The sequence below is a fragment of the Populus trichocarpa genome, chromosome 5 (assembly GCF_000002775.5).
Source record: "Populus trichocarpa isolate Nisqually-1 chromosome 5, P.trichocarpa_v4.1, whole genome shotgun sequence".
In the NCBI taxonomy this organism is placed as follows: Eukaryota; Viridiplantae; Streptophyta; class Magnoliopsida; order Malpighiales; family Salicaceae; genus Populus; species Populus trichocarpa.
Window position 1 is genome coordinate 19,176,743 of NC_037289.2, and position 19,585 is coordinate 19,196,327.

Here is a 19,585-nt window from a genome sequence, read left to right on the forward strand (position 1 = left end):
ATGTAGCATATGCTTCCTTTTATTTTATTGAGGTAATGGTCAACTGCCTCTAGCGGGTAGTCTTTAGGGAAGTATGGAATGTAGATAGGTGGAGAAAAATCATATAGTATTTTGTAAGAAATTGATTTAGTGGTTGTGTGAAAGTTTGTATTATACCAATACTCCTCAATGACAGCCATTTACACCATTATGAAGGGGTGTCTCCTGTCATGCACCTGAGGTAGTTCTCCAAACATTTATTGACGATCATAGTTTGCCCTTCTGATCGAGGATGATAGGTAGTGGAGTGGTGTAGGTTGACCCCTTGCAGATTGAAGAATTCCCTCCAAAACTAACTTGGGAAAACAGAGTCTCGATCACTAACTATGGTGGTCAGAAGACCATATAGTATGTAGACTGAGTCCATGAAGGTTTTTGCTACTGATCTAGCAATATAGGGGTGTGAAAGTTTCATAAAGTGTGCATACTTGCTAAACTTATCCACCATTACGAATATCACTTCTTTTCCCTCAGATTTAGGCAAACCAATTATGAAGTCCATATTGTTGTTTGTAAAGGGTGTTGTTGGAATTGGAAAAGGTTGTAATAATCTTGGGCTAACCACATTCTCTAACTTGTATCTTTGACATGTAGAACATTACCTCACGTATTGTCTCACTTGCTTTTGTTGCTTCTTCTAATAGAATACACTGCCAACCCTCGCTACTGTGACTATAGAACCAGAGTGTCCCTCTAAGGTTGTATCATGGTAGGTGGTTATTAGATAATTTTGTAGCGTCATGTCGTTTCCCACTATCAGTTTTCACTTCCTAAAAAGATGACCATCACTCCACTTGTAACGAGGATGTGTAGCAGGGTCTTTAATTAAATCCTAGATGATTGACTTAACCTTGCTATCAACCTCCCAAGATCTCCTGATGTTTGACAGTAATCTAGTGAAAAGTTTGGATAAAGCAAATGCATTGAGTTCATTATTGACTATTCTAGAAAGAGCATTAGCTGCTACATTCTTCTTCCCCTTACAAATTCAATTCTACAATCAAAATCAAAGCGTAATAGTTTAATCAGCCATGAGTATTGGGAAGGGAAGGTTATTTTCTGATCCAACAGGTATTTAAAGCTGACATGGTCGATTTTGATCTTGAAAGGTCTTCCCTAAAAATACTATCTCCACTTGGTTACTGCCTGTAAGATATCCAACATCTCTCTCTAGTAAGTGGACAACACTTGCTTCTTAGACCCAAAGCTTTGTTGATGTTGGCTTTAGGGTGTCTCTCTTGCATTAACATTGTACCAATGCCAGAATATGATGCGTCAGTCTTAACTATGAATGGTTTGTTCAAATCAGGTAAGGACAGGACTAGAGGATTAACCATTACCTCCTTAAGTGATTCAAATGTAGAAGTAGCGTCCTAGTCCCAACTAAATGCATCCTTTTTTAAGAGCTTATTTAAAGGTCTGCATATAGTCTCATAGCTCCTCACAAACTTCTTGTAGTAACCAGTGAGTCCTAAAAACTCACGCAACTGCTTGATGTTCTGTGGTAACGGCCAATCGCTTATAGCTTGTATCTTTTTAGCATTTGTAGTCACCCTTGCCTTAGAGATAATATGGCCCAAGTACTCAATCCTATCATTATCGAAAACACATTTACTTTCTTTAGTCACCAGCTTCTTTGACCTAAGTAATTTCAAAAGAACCTGTAGATGTTCTAAGTGCTCCTTGAAGCTTCTATTGTAAATCAAAATGTCATAAAAAAAACACTAGAACAAACCTCCTCAATTGAGCTCTAAACACCTCGTTCATTAAACTTTACAAGGTAGCTAGAGCATTGGTGAGACCAAATGGCATCACTAGAAATTTGTAATGTCCATTGTATGTTCTGAATGTTGTCTTATGGACATCCCTGGGGCTCATCCTGATCTGGTGATAGTCAGATCTTAAATCAATTTTTGAGAATACAGCTGCCTCTGCTAACTCTTCTAATAGCTCATCTACTAAGGGTATAAGGAACTTGTTTTTAATTGTTAACTTGTTGAAGGACCTATAATCAACACACAACCTTCAAGAGAGGTTTTTTTTCTTTACTATTACCACTAGTACTTGGTTGAACTATGCTGGAATCAAACATTTTAGAGATAATTTTTTCCACTTTATCTTTCTACAAACTAGAATACCTGTATGGCCTAAAATTAACAGGCTAAGCTCCCTCTTTTAAGGAAATAGTATGGTCTTCAAGTCTAGGAGGGGTAAACCTACCAGAGTAGTGAACACATCATTATAGGTGTGAAGTAGTTTTTAGAGAGCTTCTTTTTCCTCCACTTTTAGATTTTTTTCCATTGGTAACGTATTCATCTCAGCACCTGTATCAGGAATCATCATCAGGCTATATAGGCTGATATTACTCTTTGTCCTTGCTAGTCGAAACTCATCCACATACTCCCATAATTACATACAATGTCCTCTAAGGTGGCCAACCAACGAATGTCTAAAACCATATCGCAAGCATCCAGCTCCATCACAAACACATCAACCACATAGTATATTCCTTGTATTTTCCACCTAAAATCCTTACAAATTAAAGTGCATAACATTTTCCCCTTATTAATAGCCTTAACTATTACAGAGTTGATAGGTGTCAATGCATATTGTTACTTGTTAGCCACCCACGTATTCATGAAGTTGTGTATGCTATAAGAGTCAATCATGATGAAGATAGTCAGTTTATCCACTCGGCCAATCACCTTAAAGCAGTTAAGGACTCCTTCCAATGCATTCATAGAGATGTTAGGGTTAGTGATTTCTAGATTATCCATTTCCCTTACAGTCTCTATTTCAACTTCTTCATCCTCTTCTTTATTTTCCACTATGCATATAGAGTATAGTCTTTTTATTATGCATTTGTGACCCGGAGTGAATTTGTCATCACACCAAAAACACAAGCCCTGCCCTTTTCTCTTCCATTTATGTGCTCCTAATAGTTCTAGTGGGTATCATATTAGGCTTGACAGGGAAATGAGGTTGAGGACTGGGTAGTAAGCCTAAGAGTCTAGAAGTCTTTGGGGAAAGATTTAGGGAGGTATAGGGTTTGATGTTGGGGTGTTTTGTGCTGGTTAATGTTGCATATAGGTGTGGCTGGGTGTTTGATATGGTGTTTTTGGGATCTCTTGTATATGATAATATTTTCTTGTAAACGAGACAGGTTAAAGGCTTGTTTAAGGGATAAGAACAATATATCCAAAAATCAACATGATCCAACGGTGGATTCCAGAGATATGGCCACCGGGGCATTTTTTGTTCCTCCAAATTTTGCATCTCTCTCTAGCCGAATTATCTACTGTCTCTCACCCTTTTCTTTTCTTTTCTTTTCTTTTTTTTTTAACTGGTGGCCTTTTGCTGTTTTAAAGGCATATTTTCCCCTAATTACATTTATGTCCCTCATTTATGTATTTATGTATTTTATTTTATTTTTTATGTAAACTATCCGGTTTGTTTCTGCTTAAATCGCTAGTCTTTACCAACCTCCCATTGGGATGAGATCTTTCACCGAGGTAGGAAAACATATTAATAGACTTTATGCAAAATTTCATCTCGATTCGACGATTGGATTGAGAGCTCTGCTTTCTAATGTAAAATTGATCAGTTCATGACTTTTCATCAACGATCTAGATTTTCTTGTTCAATCTTCATATAAAATAATATCAATTATCCTTCTAAACCTTTAAGGTCATTTTATTATTTTGGAATGTATTCATTTATTACCTCACTTATTTCTTAGAAATATTTTGTCATTTCACTCATTATTTTATCAATCAAAACACGTTACCAGTTTCTCTGTCTTTATAAATTCTAAAACAAAATTCATTTTAGGGAGGTCATCCCCTCCATTATATATCACTTTCAGTCTTACGTTTACATGACAGGTTACACATCCGCATATTTAAATTATAAATTTTGTAGGGTTTCACACAAAGTATTGGTTGTATTTATACAACCATTTGTGAATGTCTTCCCCTTCAAAAGATGGAAAGTAATGCCTAGGTTTATGGAATTTGTAATGCCATATATAATGCCAATCACTCTTCACGGCCAGCCTTTCCTATGAGATGTGTAGTTGTTATCAGTTATTACTTGACTCCCCTGTAGATACCTGCAACTTTTCTAACAAGGTATTCTGTTGATGGGAAATGCCAGTGATCAACTCCTCCGGCCTCATTAGTCTTGTGTCGCTAGCTGAATGTTATTGCCTTTGTTGTTCCAATAACCTCGTCATCTTATCATTCCATTGTGTCTGCTCCTTGTTAGAGGTTTCCATTACGTCTTCTAATTTCTTTAGATCTTGAGATCCAATATTAGGAGCCATTTTTTAGGTCGAAAGATACAAAGCTTTGATACCACTTGAAGCAGGTATAAGATCACTATCTATAGGTAACAACCTGATTAAGAATCCTTTAATCTGTATTAAACTCAATGGAGTGATTTCTCTAGTATCTGGTTTACTGAGTAGAAGAAGAAATTAGGAAAGAGAGGCTGACTGAGGCAAGAGAGAGAAGGAGACAAAGAACGAGAGCAAAAAGGAGAGAAAAAAGGAATCCACAAAAGAAATTAACAATTGTCCTCATTCATTTTTGTGTGTGTCATTCTATTACAACTACCAATATAGATAGGCAGAGCCCGCCTAAACTAGTTTGTTTTGCGCTTTTGAAAAAAATTAAAAATTTTTATTTTTTTTGTTTTAAATTATTTTTTTAGTGTTTTCAGATGTTATTTTGATGTGCTGATATCAAAAATAATTTTAAAAAAACAAAAAAAATATTATTTTGATATATTTTCGAGCAGAAAATACTTTAAAAAACAATTATTACCACATTACTAAACATTCTTGAGGCTCTATTTTGGGATGAGGTCACGGTGAAAGCTCAAGCCATTAAGAAAAACCACAACTTCAATTCAAAACGAGACATGAATCATGATTTCAACAGGTATCCGCCCTTAAACACAGATTGTCTGATCAAAAATTTGGTTGCCGGGGATGATGAAAATTGATTAAACCCATTCTAGTGGTCAGCTAGCATTACTGTTTATGTTTTTTCCTCGAAATTCCTTGTAGATGATGGGAATTGCCAGCTGGTCATTAATTAATTTTGAAGTATTAACCGTAACCATAAGGTTAAAAAATAAAATTCCTTGAAGGACACCTATCAATGAACATTAAGTAAACAAAAGCCATTTGTTTCGATTGTACGTGCATGGATGAAAAATGGAATAACGGAAATGTTGTCGCCGGCTGAGATTGTGACCCTATGGACCCCGGAATAAATAGTATATATTATCTGCATTAACTCACTTTCCGTCTTTCTTTCTTGTTATGATACTGTTAATTATTTAACTGATCGGTGCATCCAAAATCAATTTAGATGGAAAGAAAAGGATGTACGATTTTGTAGTGTTCCCCTCGGCAAAATAGATTAATGTTTTGGGATGTTCTTCTGATGTGAAATCACACGAATTTGGTGAAACCAAAGTTGGAAAATGGATCTATTGCGAATCAATAAAATATATCATAGTAATATGGTCAGTGATAGAGAACATTTCTGTTGCCGGCTTATTTCTTTTTTTAATCTTTTTTCCTGGGTCGTGGGAGTGCTAAAATCCATGAAATCATAGAAAAGGGTGGTGCTAGTGAATGATTTTAGACGCCTGAATGTAATAAAAATTCTGATTTGTTTCCATAATACACCAATTTAAGTATGAATGAGTGATCTCTATCATCTAAAACTCAAATGAAATGAACTTGAGTGAAGAATATTGATGATTAATTAAACGGAAATTGTGTTAGTTTACACATGATTTGTTTGAGATTCATTCAGGGGAAAGGTGGCAGAAGCAGAGATGGTTTTGTTCTGCTAGAAATACATTTTCGAGAGAGATCTACAGGTTATTTCATGAGCAAAAGAAGGGGAAAAAAAAGGAAGGAAAAGCAATGTCTGCTCTATTTTTCTTGTTTTCTTCATTAGCAAGATTATTGGGTTTTGGATTACTAGTCTCTTCCTGTTCCATTTATATCGAATCTCCTTTAACAATTCTTTTTATATATAATAATCAAATAAATTGAAATCATATTTAGAACTTAAAACTAATCCACACTAAATAAATCTATCATCTACACAATTAGATTATGCCTATTTATATAAATATATACAGGTTATGGTCATGAATGATGGTTATGATATGCACGCGTCATGACATTGATGGAGACCCTCCTCCATTAACAACTTATATTCATTAAATATATACAACAGGCAGAAAAACATCACAGATACAAGAAATAAGACATTATACGAAGACAATATAAATACGGGAATGCTCCTCCGACTCTAGTTGTCCCCGGCATATCTGCTTTACAGTCACTTTTGGCACCCATATATCTAAAACTGAACCGGAGAGACATAACACGATGATGGAGTGCAATATTATTAATGTAGAGCTCAGAGCCAGAGGGAGTGACACGGAGAGAAACAGGGTCCTACTCCCACCTGCAAGAGGACGCGTAAAGTGGAAGATTTTTAGAAGTCTCTTTCATGGCCTTAAAGTTACAGCAAGAGAGATAAGTCGTCGTCTTGTTTGTAAATATTTTGGATAGGGTTCTTGCTACTCGTTATGAATCTGTGATGGCAGCATGACGCATAACAGAGCCTCTAAGTTCCTTGCAAAACAAGTTTGGTTTGGCTTGGTGACATATGCCTTAGAATTGTCCAACTCCATAGCACCATAAAAAGGATTTAGTAAACTTCTAATCTCCTCTCCACCTATTCATCAATCCTTATTGTTTATGGAATTGTATATCCCTAATTAATTTGTTTCCAGAATACTATATACAGTCCTTTCGAATTACTTGAAGTCCATTCCTATATGTTTGCGTGAGCCCCTGCTCTTGGTATTCATATATAAATATAATTAGTTTAATTTGCCTGTTATCTTATGGTTCGCGTGTATGCTTAATTAATTTGTTGCCCATATTTTGAACCAAGAGAAACAACTTCGAAGTAAGAGATGAGTGATGGAAATTAGAAGTATGTTTATCCATATACAAGGTTTACGAAACCTCATTGCTCGTATCAAACCATGCATGTTGTGGATGGATACGTGGTCCTAAAATCGATTTTGTTCGTGGGGCTTGAGAAGTGCACTTGCCAAATGCATGAGACCATACTACAAGACCGATCGAGATCTTCCAATACGAGAATCGCATCCAAGCTTCTTTTGCAGCCTTAAAATTAGACACATCATCCGTACCAAATAATAATCACAAAACAGTGTTTTAAACTGTTTATGAAGTTAAAGTGTGAAAGAGGCAGGAAGGTTCCTCCTAAAGCTAGCATTTAACGGGTTGCATATTGCCTCCCGAGGCTGTGAAGAGCACTGAATAGCTCATGCAGTCTCTTCCTCTCCCTCCCTCCCTCTCAAAATAATGGATAAAAGGATCATAATAAATGATATCGTGGGATTACAAAATCTATCCCAAAGAGCAGTAGTTGCCATGAGAAGGAATGACAAGAAGAGGATCCACTTGCCGCCGGTCAGAGGAAGCATTAAACGCAAGATTTTTAGCCTTGTTTACAAAAAACTGAAGCTTTCAGGCCATAATGCCTCCACCTTATCTTCTGATCAAGACCTGCAGCCAGAGTTAGCCATGCATCTTTCATTTCCGTAATGTTTCATTGTTTCTTTTCTTAAAAATCTTGATATTTATTGTTTCTTCCTCGGTGAAATTATGATGTAAAAACGAAGGGTTTTATGATCAATTTCAGTATGCAGTGGATGAATGATTAATTAAGAGAAGGATCGAGTCAATTACTTTAATTAATTTCTTCCTTTAAAACATTAACTTGATGAATCTCTGAGTTTCTTACTACTCCAAGAAATATTGAAGCCCCATCTAATTACATAAATACCTGAATCTCACACGTTTATGCTTATGTTTGAGCATGTATCGTGAAGGGAGGTCGTCTAGATTTCTGTGGAGACCTCAATTGGGAGATTTGTTCTTACTACCTCCAAAAATCTTTTCTTTCTGCTGCTGGTATTATAGTGATATATATGATGCTGCATTCCATCAAAGAAATCTATACACAGACCTTCCCAGCTGATTTCGTTTTCCTTTTCATGCATGAGCAAAGGAAGATTTATTGATCTGCGTGATAATGAACCAAGAAAGTATCCTTCATCATCATGGACCAAAACCATCCTAATTAATCAACACCAACCTACATGCCAAAGTGAGAAAAATAACATAACAAAGCCAAAATTTGTCCTTTAATTTGTAATAATATTTCTCCATGGATTAATTTAATTAACGCACGTCTCGATCGATATATATGACCATGAACTAGAGAAAAAGATTGATGTGTTTATATATAAAAGGAAGGAAAACTATAAAGAAAATAAGTTAGTTAAAATATGATCTTATATATATAGCCATGTTGAATTATTAATTTGATCAGCAGCTAGTCCTTGATTGCTTAATTAATTGTTTAAATTTGGATATTGCACTCATATAATCCCATAAATGTATTTGACATAAATCTACAAATATGTGTCCGTGTATGTATATTTTAAATCTAGGGTTTCTGCCAATCTACGCTGTACCTTTTGCCCTTGCAGGTTAAGTTGGAAGTATCATAACAGTTCTCTTTCGATCAGAGAATTGGTCAAGAAGCACGACATATTCATGAACAAAGAGTTCAAAGAGACACCGGGAAAGGGAAAAGGCCCCGGCAGTGGTTTCGTATGATACATGTGTCCATGTAATAAATGATAGCAATACTTTCCAATCCATTCTACAGGTTTGCTTTGTTATGTTTACAAACTTACATTATATTTTAAAATTTTATCTAATAATTTAAAATTTTAAATTAAAATAATTGTTTGATAAAATATAGAGCTTTAATGATGAAATAAATTTAATTAATAGTACAAAATAATAGCCCAAACAAGTTTCAAACTCAAAGAATTTTTACTTGAGAAAGTATATTAAAAAATAATATAAATTATATTTTGGAGTCTCTCCTAATAATTTAAGATTTTATGTTGAAATGATTCAAAATATAATTAATAGCACAAGGTAATAGATCTATACAAGTTTCAAGTCCAAATAGTTTTCACTTGAGAGAGTGCATTAGATAATAATATAAATTATATCTGGGAGTCTCAACTAACAGTTTAAGTCTGTTAAGAAAATAATCAAGATAAATATCAAATAAAATATATAATCAAAAAACTTTCACTTAAGGGGAGTGTTAAAAAATAATATAAATTATATTTTAGAGTCTCATCTAATAACTTAAACTTTTAGGTTGAGATAATTATTTGATATCATTTGAATCTAATTTGGTGTAACTATTAAGAAAATAATCAAGATAAATATTTTTTATTATTTTCTAATCGATAAAAGGAAGAAATCAAGGAATTGAATAAATCAAGACAATCAAGAAATTATTTTTATCATCTAATCAAAGAAGATGATCAACAATTTTGTATAATTTGCTTTATTTTATTTCCTTTTATATCTTGTTGCATGACTATATAAACTTTATATGAGTTGAATGTAAAATATATAATATGTTTACTGAATAATATCATTCTTTTTTATTTTAATTTTCTATATACTATCATAGTCTTGATTACTAGTTATAAATTTGAATCTCATCACTCAATAATAATTCATTTAAAAAAGATGTGCTAGAGAATAATATAAATTATATTTTGGATCTTTACCTAATAACTTAAATTTGTAAATTGAAATGGTTCTTTAACTATTAAATATTTTATTTACTATCTTTTTCAATGATACATCAATTCATCTTTGTTTAAATCTTTATTGTTCAAATAGGTCAAACTCTCACGGATAAACCATCATCATGCCTTTTATGATTTTTTTTCTTTTTCAAAGTATTTAGTAAAATGTTTATTGCTATACCTAATTAATAAACATAAAAGTTTGACTTGGAATTTGATTCACGATGCATGATTCTTTCGCGCTATGTTTTTTTTTTTTTTTTTTTTTTTTTTTGTAAGCATGTGATAAGTTCAACCTAATTATTAATCAATTAATATCATTTATTGATGATGACCAGCTTATTAACAGATGAGGTTTCAATGGCAATAGAAGTAGTGTTGATGCATGTAAAATTCATAAAAATTAAAAGTATAGAGGGCGTGTTAAAGAAATAATCAACATATATATATATATATATATATATATATATATATACACTTGTTAAAATATTTTATATAATTTTTTTATTCTATTTTATTATATATCTTATTATATAATTATATAACTCTATTAACAGAGGCGGAGCAATAAAGTAAGGGCGGCCAAATTAAAAGAAATATTTTTAAAAAATTAAAATTTAAAATATTTTACAAAGAGAGAGGTTGGGAAAAATTTTCTTGCAGGGGCTCGGGTCCCTGCCAGCCTCCCCCTGCCTCCGCCACTGACTCTATATGAATTTAATGTAAAATATATAATTAATTTATTAAATAATAACATTTTTTCTCCATTCTAGTTTTTACAGCAGCTAGGTTACTCTCTTGTACCCTTGTGCTATATCGTCAAGTTCATGAATGCACCACCCAAGTAACTTCTGTTAAAGTAAGGGAGAGGCTAGCTTGTTTTGGAGACACGCGTTTTCATTGTTTTGGCATGCAAATGTTTGTGGATAGAAGAAGCATCAATTTATTTTATTTAATTTTTTTCTCTCGTAATTTTGAATGGTTTTGATATGTAAAACACTTTAGTAAAAGCATATATCGAATGCATGACCAAACACAAAACGAAAAACCTGTTGAGAAAAGGAAACATAAATGTCGGAGAGGCTCAAGGCTTATTGGTGACTTGCATAGTTTTAGTTCTATTGTCTGAATTCTACTGCCTATTAGGGGAGTTGACGGGCGATTTATATGGATAAGCAATGATGAAAAGCTCGGTTATGATATCTTATAAAAAAATCTTTAACAATCAACAATTATCAGTATACAGTGTATAATTAAAGTTCAAAACCAAAAAAAAAAAAAAAAAAACACCAGAATAAGAAATAGACAGAGCGAAAAGCAGCCGAGCAGAGTCAGAGTAGGGCGCTGCTCTGCTTGCTGACTTCTGGGTCATTTGTGTGAGGGATAAAAGACACAGGAGCATGGCGCTCGAAATACTGAAAGAATGCTATTGCCTACGGCTCCAGTTAACACAACCACCGCACAGGACCACCCACCCCTCCCGCAGATGGATTTTAACAGTGCTGTACATGGAAAACCGCCGAGTGCTAATATTACGTGAGAAGTATATGGGCTAAAACTCAGAATAGAAGAGAAGAAAAGGAAAAATTACAAGGGGGTAATTTTTTTAAAATAATAATAATAATTATTATAAAAAAAAATACACAAGCTGCTGGGATGTGAGTGCAACAATATTATACAACCACATTCTAAATATTTATGTACTGAAATTAATTCAATTAGTAGTTCATGATCTCCTTTCAACATAAGCCTCTCCTAAACAGCATAGATGACATAACCCAACGTTTAAACCGACTTTTATTCAGTAACAGGCAATCAATCCCATGGTCTGATGCAAAACCTGATAACCTACAAGGAATAAGAAGCTGTACCAACACAGATGAACTACACCAACTACTCAGTCCCTCAAAAAGACCTGTTGTTGGGTTTGGAAGGTGACGATGACTTGGATCTTGCAAAATCAACCAGATCTTTGAAGAGCGCATCTTCTTTTCTTGCTTGTTTGGGAGGGGTGGACGGATTAAGGGAAAGACTTTGGGTTTGACCAACTAAGCTGTCATAAGAGGAACCAGAGCCGCTGCTTGAATTAGAAGCACCACCCGGTACACTGTGATGCTGGCCAAAGAACTGCTGTCTTTGATTATACCTGGAAGGCGGTGGTGGAAGAAATCCAGGAGACTGCACATCCCAAGGTGCTGGGGGCAGCCGATCACCAGATTGGCTTAATGGAGCTGGTTCATCATACACGGGCAGTCCAGTTAGCACAGGAGAGGAGTTCATGGCATTGGCGGGAGGGGAAGAGGCTGGTAGTGTTGGAGAATATGGTGGTGAAAAGCTAACATTCGGGACTTTTAAGGATGTGGGTTCTGATGTTTGAGGGGGTCCTTCTGACTTGTACAAATCACCACTGAGATAATCAATCATGCCTGAGTCCGCGCTAACTGACTTCTTTGATGAGGGAGGAGGAGGAATAAATGGGCTAACTCGTCCTGGTTGAGTCCTAACACTGACTGGTTTCCGGCTTAGTCCTTGTGAATTATCTCTTGATGACCTGTGGTAGCATGATTAAACCTAGTTAGAATGGGTCTTTTCCCTCTCTTTTGAAAATACTATGTTTTAAGATCAGAAATCTGATGGTTCAATTATATGATTTATGCCAACTATCCCCAAATAAAGTTCCCAACCAAAATGAGAAAGATCAAATACATCACGAAACAACATGATAGTCAGTTTTCCAAAGCCTTTTAATTGCAGAATAAAGCAAGGCAGTCGCATATATGAAAAGAAAAGAGGTTCGAGGAGTTGGCATTCCCGTATGAAAAAGTGCATCCCCACAACTTTTTGTTTCACCAGAACATTCCCTTGCTGAAATGTTTTGACCATCCAATGGTGAGGACTTGCATCTTAAATTTGCTAATGCATGCTCCATGGGTAAATCCAGTAAGAATCCCCCGTCACACCACACAGAACAATGAGCATAATATAAGTGAATACAGTAAATGCAAGGGAGAGAGGGGAAAACTATTGCAAAAGTCTTTAGTATGGTTACCTGTGCGCCAGCTGGGCAAAATCATCTTCTAACTCATCATCCTCATGGTTAATATTAGCAAGAGGCACAAGTGATGTTTCCATTTCCCTTTCTCCCACAATAGGGGTTCCTTTTGCGATATCATCATGCTGACGAAGTACACGCTGCAGGTTATCATTCAATGCTAATCCGTGACATAGAAGCTCCTCATCTCTGAAAGAGCACTATATTTGTCAGATATGTCAATAGCAGAAATTAAAAATATATATGAGAGGTCTAATTCTTACACTGTATTGTTAACAAGAAGCCTGACACGCTTTTGGTAAGAACGGCATTGGTCAACAAGGTCAACAATCACTTCTTGCTTAACACCCTGCCATGGTATCCAATAATATAAGTACATTGCACAGATTACATTTTCTTCTTGAATGCTATCCAGACAAGAAGTTGCAGCCTTGATATGTGCAAGTTCTGCCTCAAACAGAGAACATGACAGAGAACTGAACCGGACAAGACTTCCTACATCTATTGTTTGATTATTTACTTTTATTTGATTGATCAGCGTTTAATTTAATTTTATTATTTTAAAAATTTGGAGTTATCCTATTAGTTTAGTTGTCAAAAGTAACTCTTGTTAACAATGTAGTTTTGTGTCCTAACCTACTTATAAATCCCCATCCGCATTTGTTTTGGGATTTTATTAGTGTTTTATGTGTTGCGTACTCCATTTGATTGCAGCTTTGAAAGTTAAATTAAAACCATGCATGGACCCTCATATTTCAACATTCAGTCAAATCAACCCTCTATTTTATGTTTGGTCAAGTTAAACAACTTTCAATTTACAACGAATTGAGCTCCTCATCCAGTGCCTATTAGATGACAGCCACATGTTGCTATGTGCAAACATATAAATCAGCAAAGGGTTACAGTCATTGATAAATTGGAGGGAAAGGGTTTTGATTTTACCAAATTTTAATACCAGGGGGACCATGAATTATTCTTATACTTTGCTATTGCTTATTGAGTATTGAAAGTGTGTTCTTCCTATGTTGATAATTATATAGTTTTTTTTTCCTTCCCCTTTCTTTCAATCCAGAACTCCATATATAGTAGTGAGCAATAAGGTCTAATATATCTATCCATGAAGAGCTGACATGGCACAGAGATCCCGCTTATGTTATGAATCAGGGAAATTTCCACAAGCACATAACTGCTGATCTTAGCCACATGCTTTGCTAGAACAATGAGAGAAAATTCCCACGGGACAAAAACCAAATTTTACCTCAGGGTTCTTAGGATCCAAGGCACTAAGGATTTCCATTAACACATCTGCTATTCCATGAGCACTTTGAATCTCAAGCAAGCTGCAAAATAAACAAATTTCTAATGTAAAAAGATCTAGCAGTAATCAATCGTTAATCCCCAGCACAAGAAAGACCAGTTAGAACAATGAAAGATAGAAAGCAAAACGCTGATGACAAAATGAGACTTTTATTATTTAGTACTGAATTGCATAATCAGAAGCAGCCTAATACAAAGCAGTTTTAATTAGTTCTTTTATGATTACTGCCACTTGTATCTATGGCTGATGTATTGGTCATGCAAGCACACTTACAATCTATTCTAGCTACATACAAGGTTGACTACAAAGTAAATTACAACAGAGTTATAGTATTTTCATTTAAAACTAGGAATACATGAGCAAGCTAGAAAGGTAGATTGGGAAAGAATATGATAGCTGATGCAGTAGTCAATCAACATTATGCAAGAATACTAATGTACTTCACACACCTATTTATGGAACAAATAAATGGAAAACATAAGTACCTCTTTGTAGTATACCTATTTAACCCTAAGCTGGGGAATGAATTGAACAAACAAAAGCCAGAACAGTCCAAGTTTTACCTGAGGCCAGAAGCATCAGCCTGCAGAGAGGCTTGAATAGCAGCATCTTCATATGCTAAAGGTGCATCAGCTATAGGCTGTGTTTGGGGAGGAGTAAAGAATGGTACGCTGTTCTCTGCTTGTGGCGGAAATTCAACTCCTGAAGCCTGTCAGTTATCCAACATTTAATCTCATGAAATAGGGCTTCATGACACATAATGAAAGTAAAGGTCAATAATGTGATTTCTGATATTAAAGGAGCCACCTAAAGCTGATCAGCTTCAAAAGGAATAGAGTTTAAAATCGATGGCAAGTCTCACACACTGTGACTTATGGAATTACAAGTAACAATAATGAAATTACTCAGGCATTGACACATAATGGCAATTGAGAATGATCCTTTAACTTTTCCAGTCAATAGACTGTAAGTTATAACCATCATTCTAAAATCATTAACTGGCATGTATTGATCTAAGAAGGAAACATGAACCAACAGGTATAAGACTCATGGAATTCCATGTACAACAATTCTAAGTAGAACTGCTGGCTCCAAAATAAAAGGAAATTGATATGAACGAAAATAGGTGGAGAAACCAATTACCCTTAGTTCATTATACGCAGCATAATATTGAGGATACCTTCCTCTTTGTCCCCCAAAAGCTTCTTGCCATGTATCTATCAGAATAAGTATCTTTTCTCGCACATTCAAATCTGGCTGCTCAATTTCACAAGAAGAAAAATTGAGATAGGGAACAGGAGAAGAGAGATTCAAAGCACTGGAAAAAATAGAAAGCAGTACCTTCTTTTTTACTATTTTAACCATATCATGTAAGATATCACGTTCAATGATTTGCTGAAACACACTGTCACCACAATTTTTGCTGAGAGTCTCCAACGCCTGTATCATTCAACATATAAAGAGAGGCCCAAAGACATTCAGCTCAACATCCATGCACAACCACAATTTCAGAAATGTTCAACATATCTGAACAAAATTTAAAGAAAGATGGAGCAATTATGTATAAAAATTGTGATGTGTACAGCTTGTGATATAAAATTATAAAAAGCATGAGCCAAGTCTAGAAAGTTTGAAAATACTAACGAAAAGAGCTAGGAGTTGGATTTTAGGATTTTTGCTGCCTAGTCGCTTCTTGAGTATTTTTAAGGCATCCTTTGCTTGCCTGCAAGACAAATCCAATTCAGAGAAAAATCAAGATCAGCATAATTTAAGAGCAGAAATCAAAATGAACAGACTTAATCAAAATTGATATATTCATACCAGCTCTGACCAACCCCACAACACACACTACCTAAACACTCTATTTAAATGAAGTACTGAACAATACTAAAAATAGTACATATTCGAAATGCAAAATAAGCAACACGCAAAGCGAACAGTTTGCACACGAACTTTACCAAAACAAGAAATTAGAAAAGAAAAGAAAATCGTATATACCTAGGATCCATGTTGATGATATCACATAGCTCAATGTTTACAGCCCAGTCTGGGCCAATCAGCATATCACTGGTTGCCCTCTCCGCACAAGCCGCAGCAGTATTAGCCATGATTATAGAGAATCACAAGATGGTTCCTTAGTTTAAGCTCGGTATCCCTTATTATCCTACAAAGCAAAATAATCAGCCACGTGATCAATTGCAAAATCCAATCTTGAAACTGTACAAAATTGAAGTGATACAAGTGACTTGGAACATAGATAAACTCATGATCAAATATGAAAAAGAAAATTATCACCAATAGAGCAGCTAAGACTTGATTCTCCATCAAAACCCATTAAAATTCAAAGAGAATACAAAAAATCTCACAGCAACTTCAACACGATCATATTCATAGTGTATAAAAATCATCAAACAAAAACAAATTCGACCCAAATGGATTAAAGCAAAAGGAACCAACAACAACTGAATTGTATACAGGTGTATAAAACCCCATATCAAACTCGAGAACAGTAAGAGCCATTAAAAACAAGCCCTGATTATCCAAATTTAAGACAATAAAAGAGAAAATGCGAAAACCCCACCAAATAAAAAGCAAGAAAAAAAAAAAGACAAGATGTCAGAAACAGAAGAGAAGCTATAGGGGGGAGGGTGAAGATCTTGAAGCGTACCTGTCAAAGGACAGAGTGGTAGAGAGAGAATAAGAAATGTAAGAAAGGTAGCAATTTTGTGATGGAGTGTAAGAGAGAAATGAAGTTTTGTGAGGGAGAGGAGAGGTTGTTTTGTTTGTGTTGGTGGGGGTATGGTACTAAACCATTGCTTTCCTTGGGTGGGTCAGCCAGCCTTTTTGCCTTTGGGATCAACTTTTGGTTTCCCATTTTTAGTCGTATTTTTCCTTACATTTCTAGAAGGAGAAGAAAAAAACATAGTCAAATATTAAAATGATAGTATTTTAACTATACCTTGAGAATATAGTATTATTATTATTAAAAATAAAAAAAAGTACCATTAAGATTTGTACAATATGTTCTTTTGGTAGATAAAAGGGGATTAACCCAAGGAAAAAAAAAAAAGCAATATTTTAATTTGAAAAAAAAAATTTAAAAATAAAATAAAATAATATTTTTTTATTTTTAAAAATTTATTTTTGACATTAAAACATCGAGACGATACAAAAATAAAAACAAAATTAAAATTTAAAAAATTCAAAAATATGGTTACATTATAATGACAAAGCTGACTTACATCTTAAAATAATAAAATAAAAATTTAATATTTTCATGAAAAAAGAATCATAATGATGTACTTCAAGAATAGAAGATAGAACATTGAATTTTTATTTACCTGTAACTATGAAGCTTTCACAGACTATGGTAGATGAAATCTTGCACTCCATTGTACCTAATTAGCATGCTTTATGCGGTAGCTATAAATAACCTCATGAAAAAAAAATTATTTTTAACTACTGCACGGTTAAAATAATTCAAAAATATTTAAAAATTAATTTTAAATAAAAAAATTAAAATTTTAAAAAACAGCATTTCTAAAAAAATTAAAAAAAAAAAAGATTATTCCTTCTGAGAGCAGAAGAAGCTACAATAAACGCGTTTTTCTATCTAGGCTATGACTTTGGACCCCACTAAACGGAGCCGGCATATTTCGCAAATGAAAAGTCAATGAATCCGTGGTGGGACCTGAGCTCGTCATGCTTGTTGACCGGTTCCTAGCCCGAAGGAGAAGGATAACACAGACAGGGAGAGAATACAAGTCCAAAACCGCTGGTCTGGGTCAAATACCGTGCATCATCATCCTCTCTAAATTAAGGTTTGACCATTACATTTTCTATGCCCATCTGTCATTACTGGATTGGATATTGGTGACCCATTTGGAAAAGAAGGGTTCTGTTGCAAAATGATGCTGTCATTTACTTACAGGTCGGGTGTTACATCTGAAAATTGTCTAAGGAAAAAATTAATGCTGTTTTTATGTTTGGTTAGAGTTGTTTTCAGCTTGAAATCGAATTTAATGACAGGGGATTGTTTAAATATAAACCAGGTTACTTCTCTCACTATACTATACCAAAAAATTTTGAAATAAAAAAAAATTATAAAATGATTTTTTTTACATAGAAATGAAGATATATTAAATTAACCCTAGTCAATTCGTCAAATTCATAATTTAAATTTTTAAATTTTATTGAGTTTAATAATATTTAAAATTGATAAAGTTTGAAAAAAAATACATAAAAATTCAATACTCAAGACTAAGATTGCAAAAAAAAAAATACTTATTCATTAAATTTTAGAATATACTAGCTTTGATACCCGTGGCATCAAAAATATTTTAAAAAATAAAAATTGAAAAATCTTGGATTTTTCTGCAAAGTTATACCCAAGAATCTTGGGTGGCTGCAACGTCTGACCTAAGAGTAATATTTATAATATTAATAATAAAATTAAACTTACATGACCCAGTAACACCAGACCCAAGAATATTGGATGTGGGTCTGGCTATAAGGTCGTGTAATAAAAGTGTGATAATTAAATAGAGTAATTAAAAAAAACAAAGAAAAAAAATCAATAGAAAGAAAAAAACTAATGAAGAAAAAGAAAAAAAAATTGAATTAATTGGGTTAACCCTTTAAACCAGGTTACCCCGTAAAACCTGAGATTTGCGTCATGAAAGTTTGATAACTAAATAGAAAAAAAAATGACGGGTTTACCCAGAATTAACCGGGTTAACCCATCAAACCAAGTTAACCCGTCAAGTCCAGGATACATGTCATGAAAATCTGATAATTAAATAGAAAGAAAATTAACTTTAACAAACTAAACTAAATGAAAAAAAATAACTCGTTAAATCAGGTTAACCTATCAAACCCGAGATTCGTATCATGAAAATATGATAATTAAATAAAAAAAATTAACATTAACAAAATAAATCAAACAAAAAAAATTCATTAAAAAAAATTAAAAAGAAAAAACAAAAGAAAAAAACAGTCATATAATATAATACAATATAATAATAATTATAATGAAAAAACGTGGGGAAAGCTAAAGCTAAAGCTAAATTTTCAACCAACTCAATATTAAAAAAATAAATTTAACAAAGATAATTTAAAAAATAAACATTTGGGGAAAACACTGCAGTCAAACAAAAATCATGCAAGGAAAACACTGTAGTAATCCATAGCATTTTTTTTTTCTTTTTGAAAAAAGCTACAAAGTTAAGTTCTCAACCAACTTAATATAGAAAAAAAACCGAGATCTGTGTAATAAAAGTATGATAACTAAATTAAAAAACAAAATTCACATTAACAAACTAAATTAAACAAAAAAAATTCATTAAAAGAAAAAAAACACAAAGAAAAAAGCAAAAAAAAAAAACCCCATAGGCAAAACGAAAAAAAAAATAAAAGAA

At 33.8% G+C, this 19,585-nt stretch overlaps 2 protein-coding genes across 3 annotated transcripts; one reads left to right on the forward strand and one right to left on the reverse strand.

Annotated features, from left to right (window-relative positions):
• Positions 1–7,410: 7,410 nt before the first annotated feature.
• Positions 7,411–8,892, forward strand: LOC7469187 (uncharacterized). Its single transcript, XM_002306629.3, has 2 exons — positions 7,411–7,710; positions 8,665–8,892. The coding sequence occupies exons 1-2, from the start codon at positions 7,472–7,474 to the stop codon at positions 8,792–8,794; spliced, it is 369 nt and encodes a 122-aa protein (XP_002306665.3). The 5' UTR covers positions 7,411–7,471; the 3' UTR covers positions 8,795–8,892.
• A 2,579-nt stretch (positions 8,893–11,471) lies between these two features.
• LOC7469188 (TOM1-like protein 3) lies at positions 11,472–17,003 on the reverse strand. 2 transcript variants are annotated; one of them, XM_024601893.2, is made up of 10 exons: positions 16,837–17,003; positions 16,167–16,332; positions 15,813–15,891; positions 15,510–15,608; positions 15,312–15,425; positions 14,732–14,877; positions 14,109–14,190; positions 13,114–13,199; positions 12,848–13,039; positions 11,472–12,349 (listed from the first exon to the last, which is right to left on the reverse strand). In XM_024601893.2, exons 2-10 carry the CDS (start codon positions 16,274–16,276, stop codon positions 11,704–11,706), a joined length of 1,554 nt encoding a protein of 517 aa, XP_024457661.1. In that variant the 5' UTR covers positions 16,277–16,332; positions 16,837–17,003; the 3' UTR covers positions 11,472–11,703. The 2 variants fall into 2 exon arrangements, with proteins under 2 accessions (XP_024457661.1, XP_024457662.1); XM_024601894.2 differs by having other exon boundaries at positions 16,750–16,949.
• Between the last annotated feature and the right edge of the window lie 2,582 nt (positions 17,004–19,585).

Excerpts from the sequence above, each read along its gene's own strand:
- LOC7469187 (XM_002306629.3), top strand. The coding sequence starts at position 7,472 with ATGGATAAAAGGATCATAATAAATGATATCGTGGGATTACAAAATCTA. Across the intron at positions 7,711-8,664 it reads GCCATGCATCTTTCATTTCC|GTTAAGTTGGAAGTATCATA; the intron begins GTAATGTTTCAT and ends TTGCCCTTGCAG.
- LOC7469188 (XM_024601893.2), bottom strand. The coding sequence starts at position 16,276 with ATGGCTAATACTGCTGCGGCTTGTGCGGAGAGGGCAACCAGTGATATG. Across the intron at positions 15,609-15,812 it reads TCCAACTCCTAGCTCTTTTC|GCGTTGGAGACTCTCAGCAA; the intron begins GTTAGTATTTTC and ends TGAATGATACAG. Across the intron at positions 15,426-15,509 it reads TTAAAATAGTAAAAAAGAAG|CCAGATTTGAATGTGCGAGA; the intron begins GTACTGCTTTCT and ends GAAATTGAGCAG.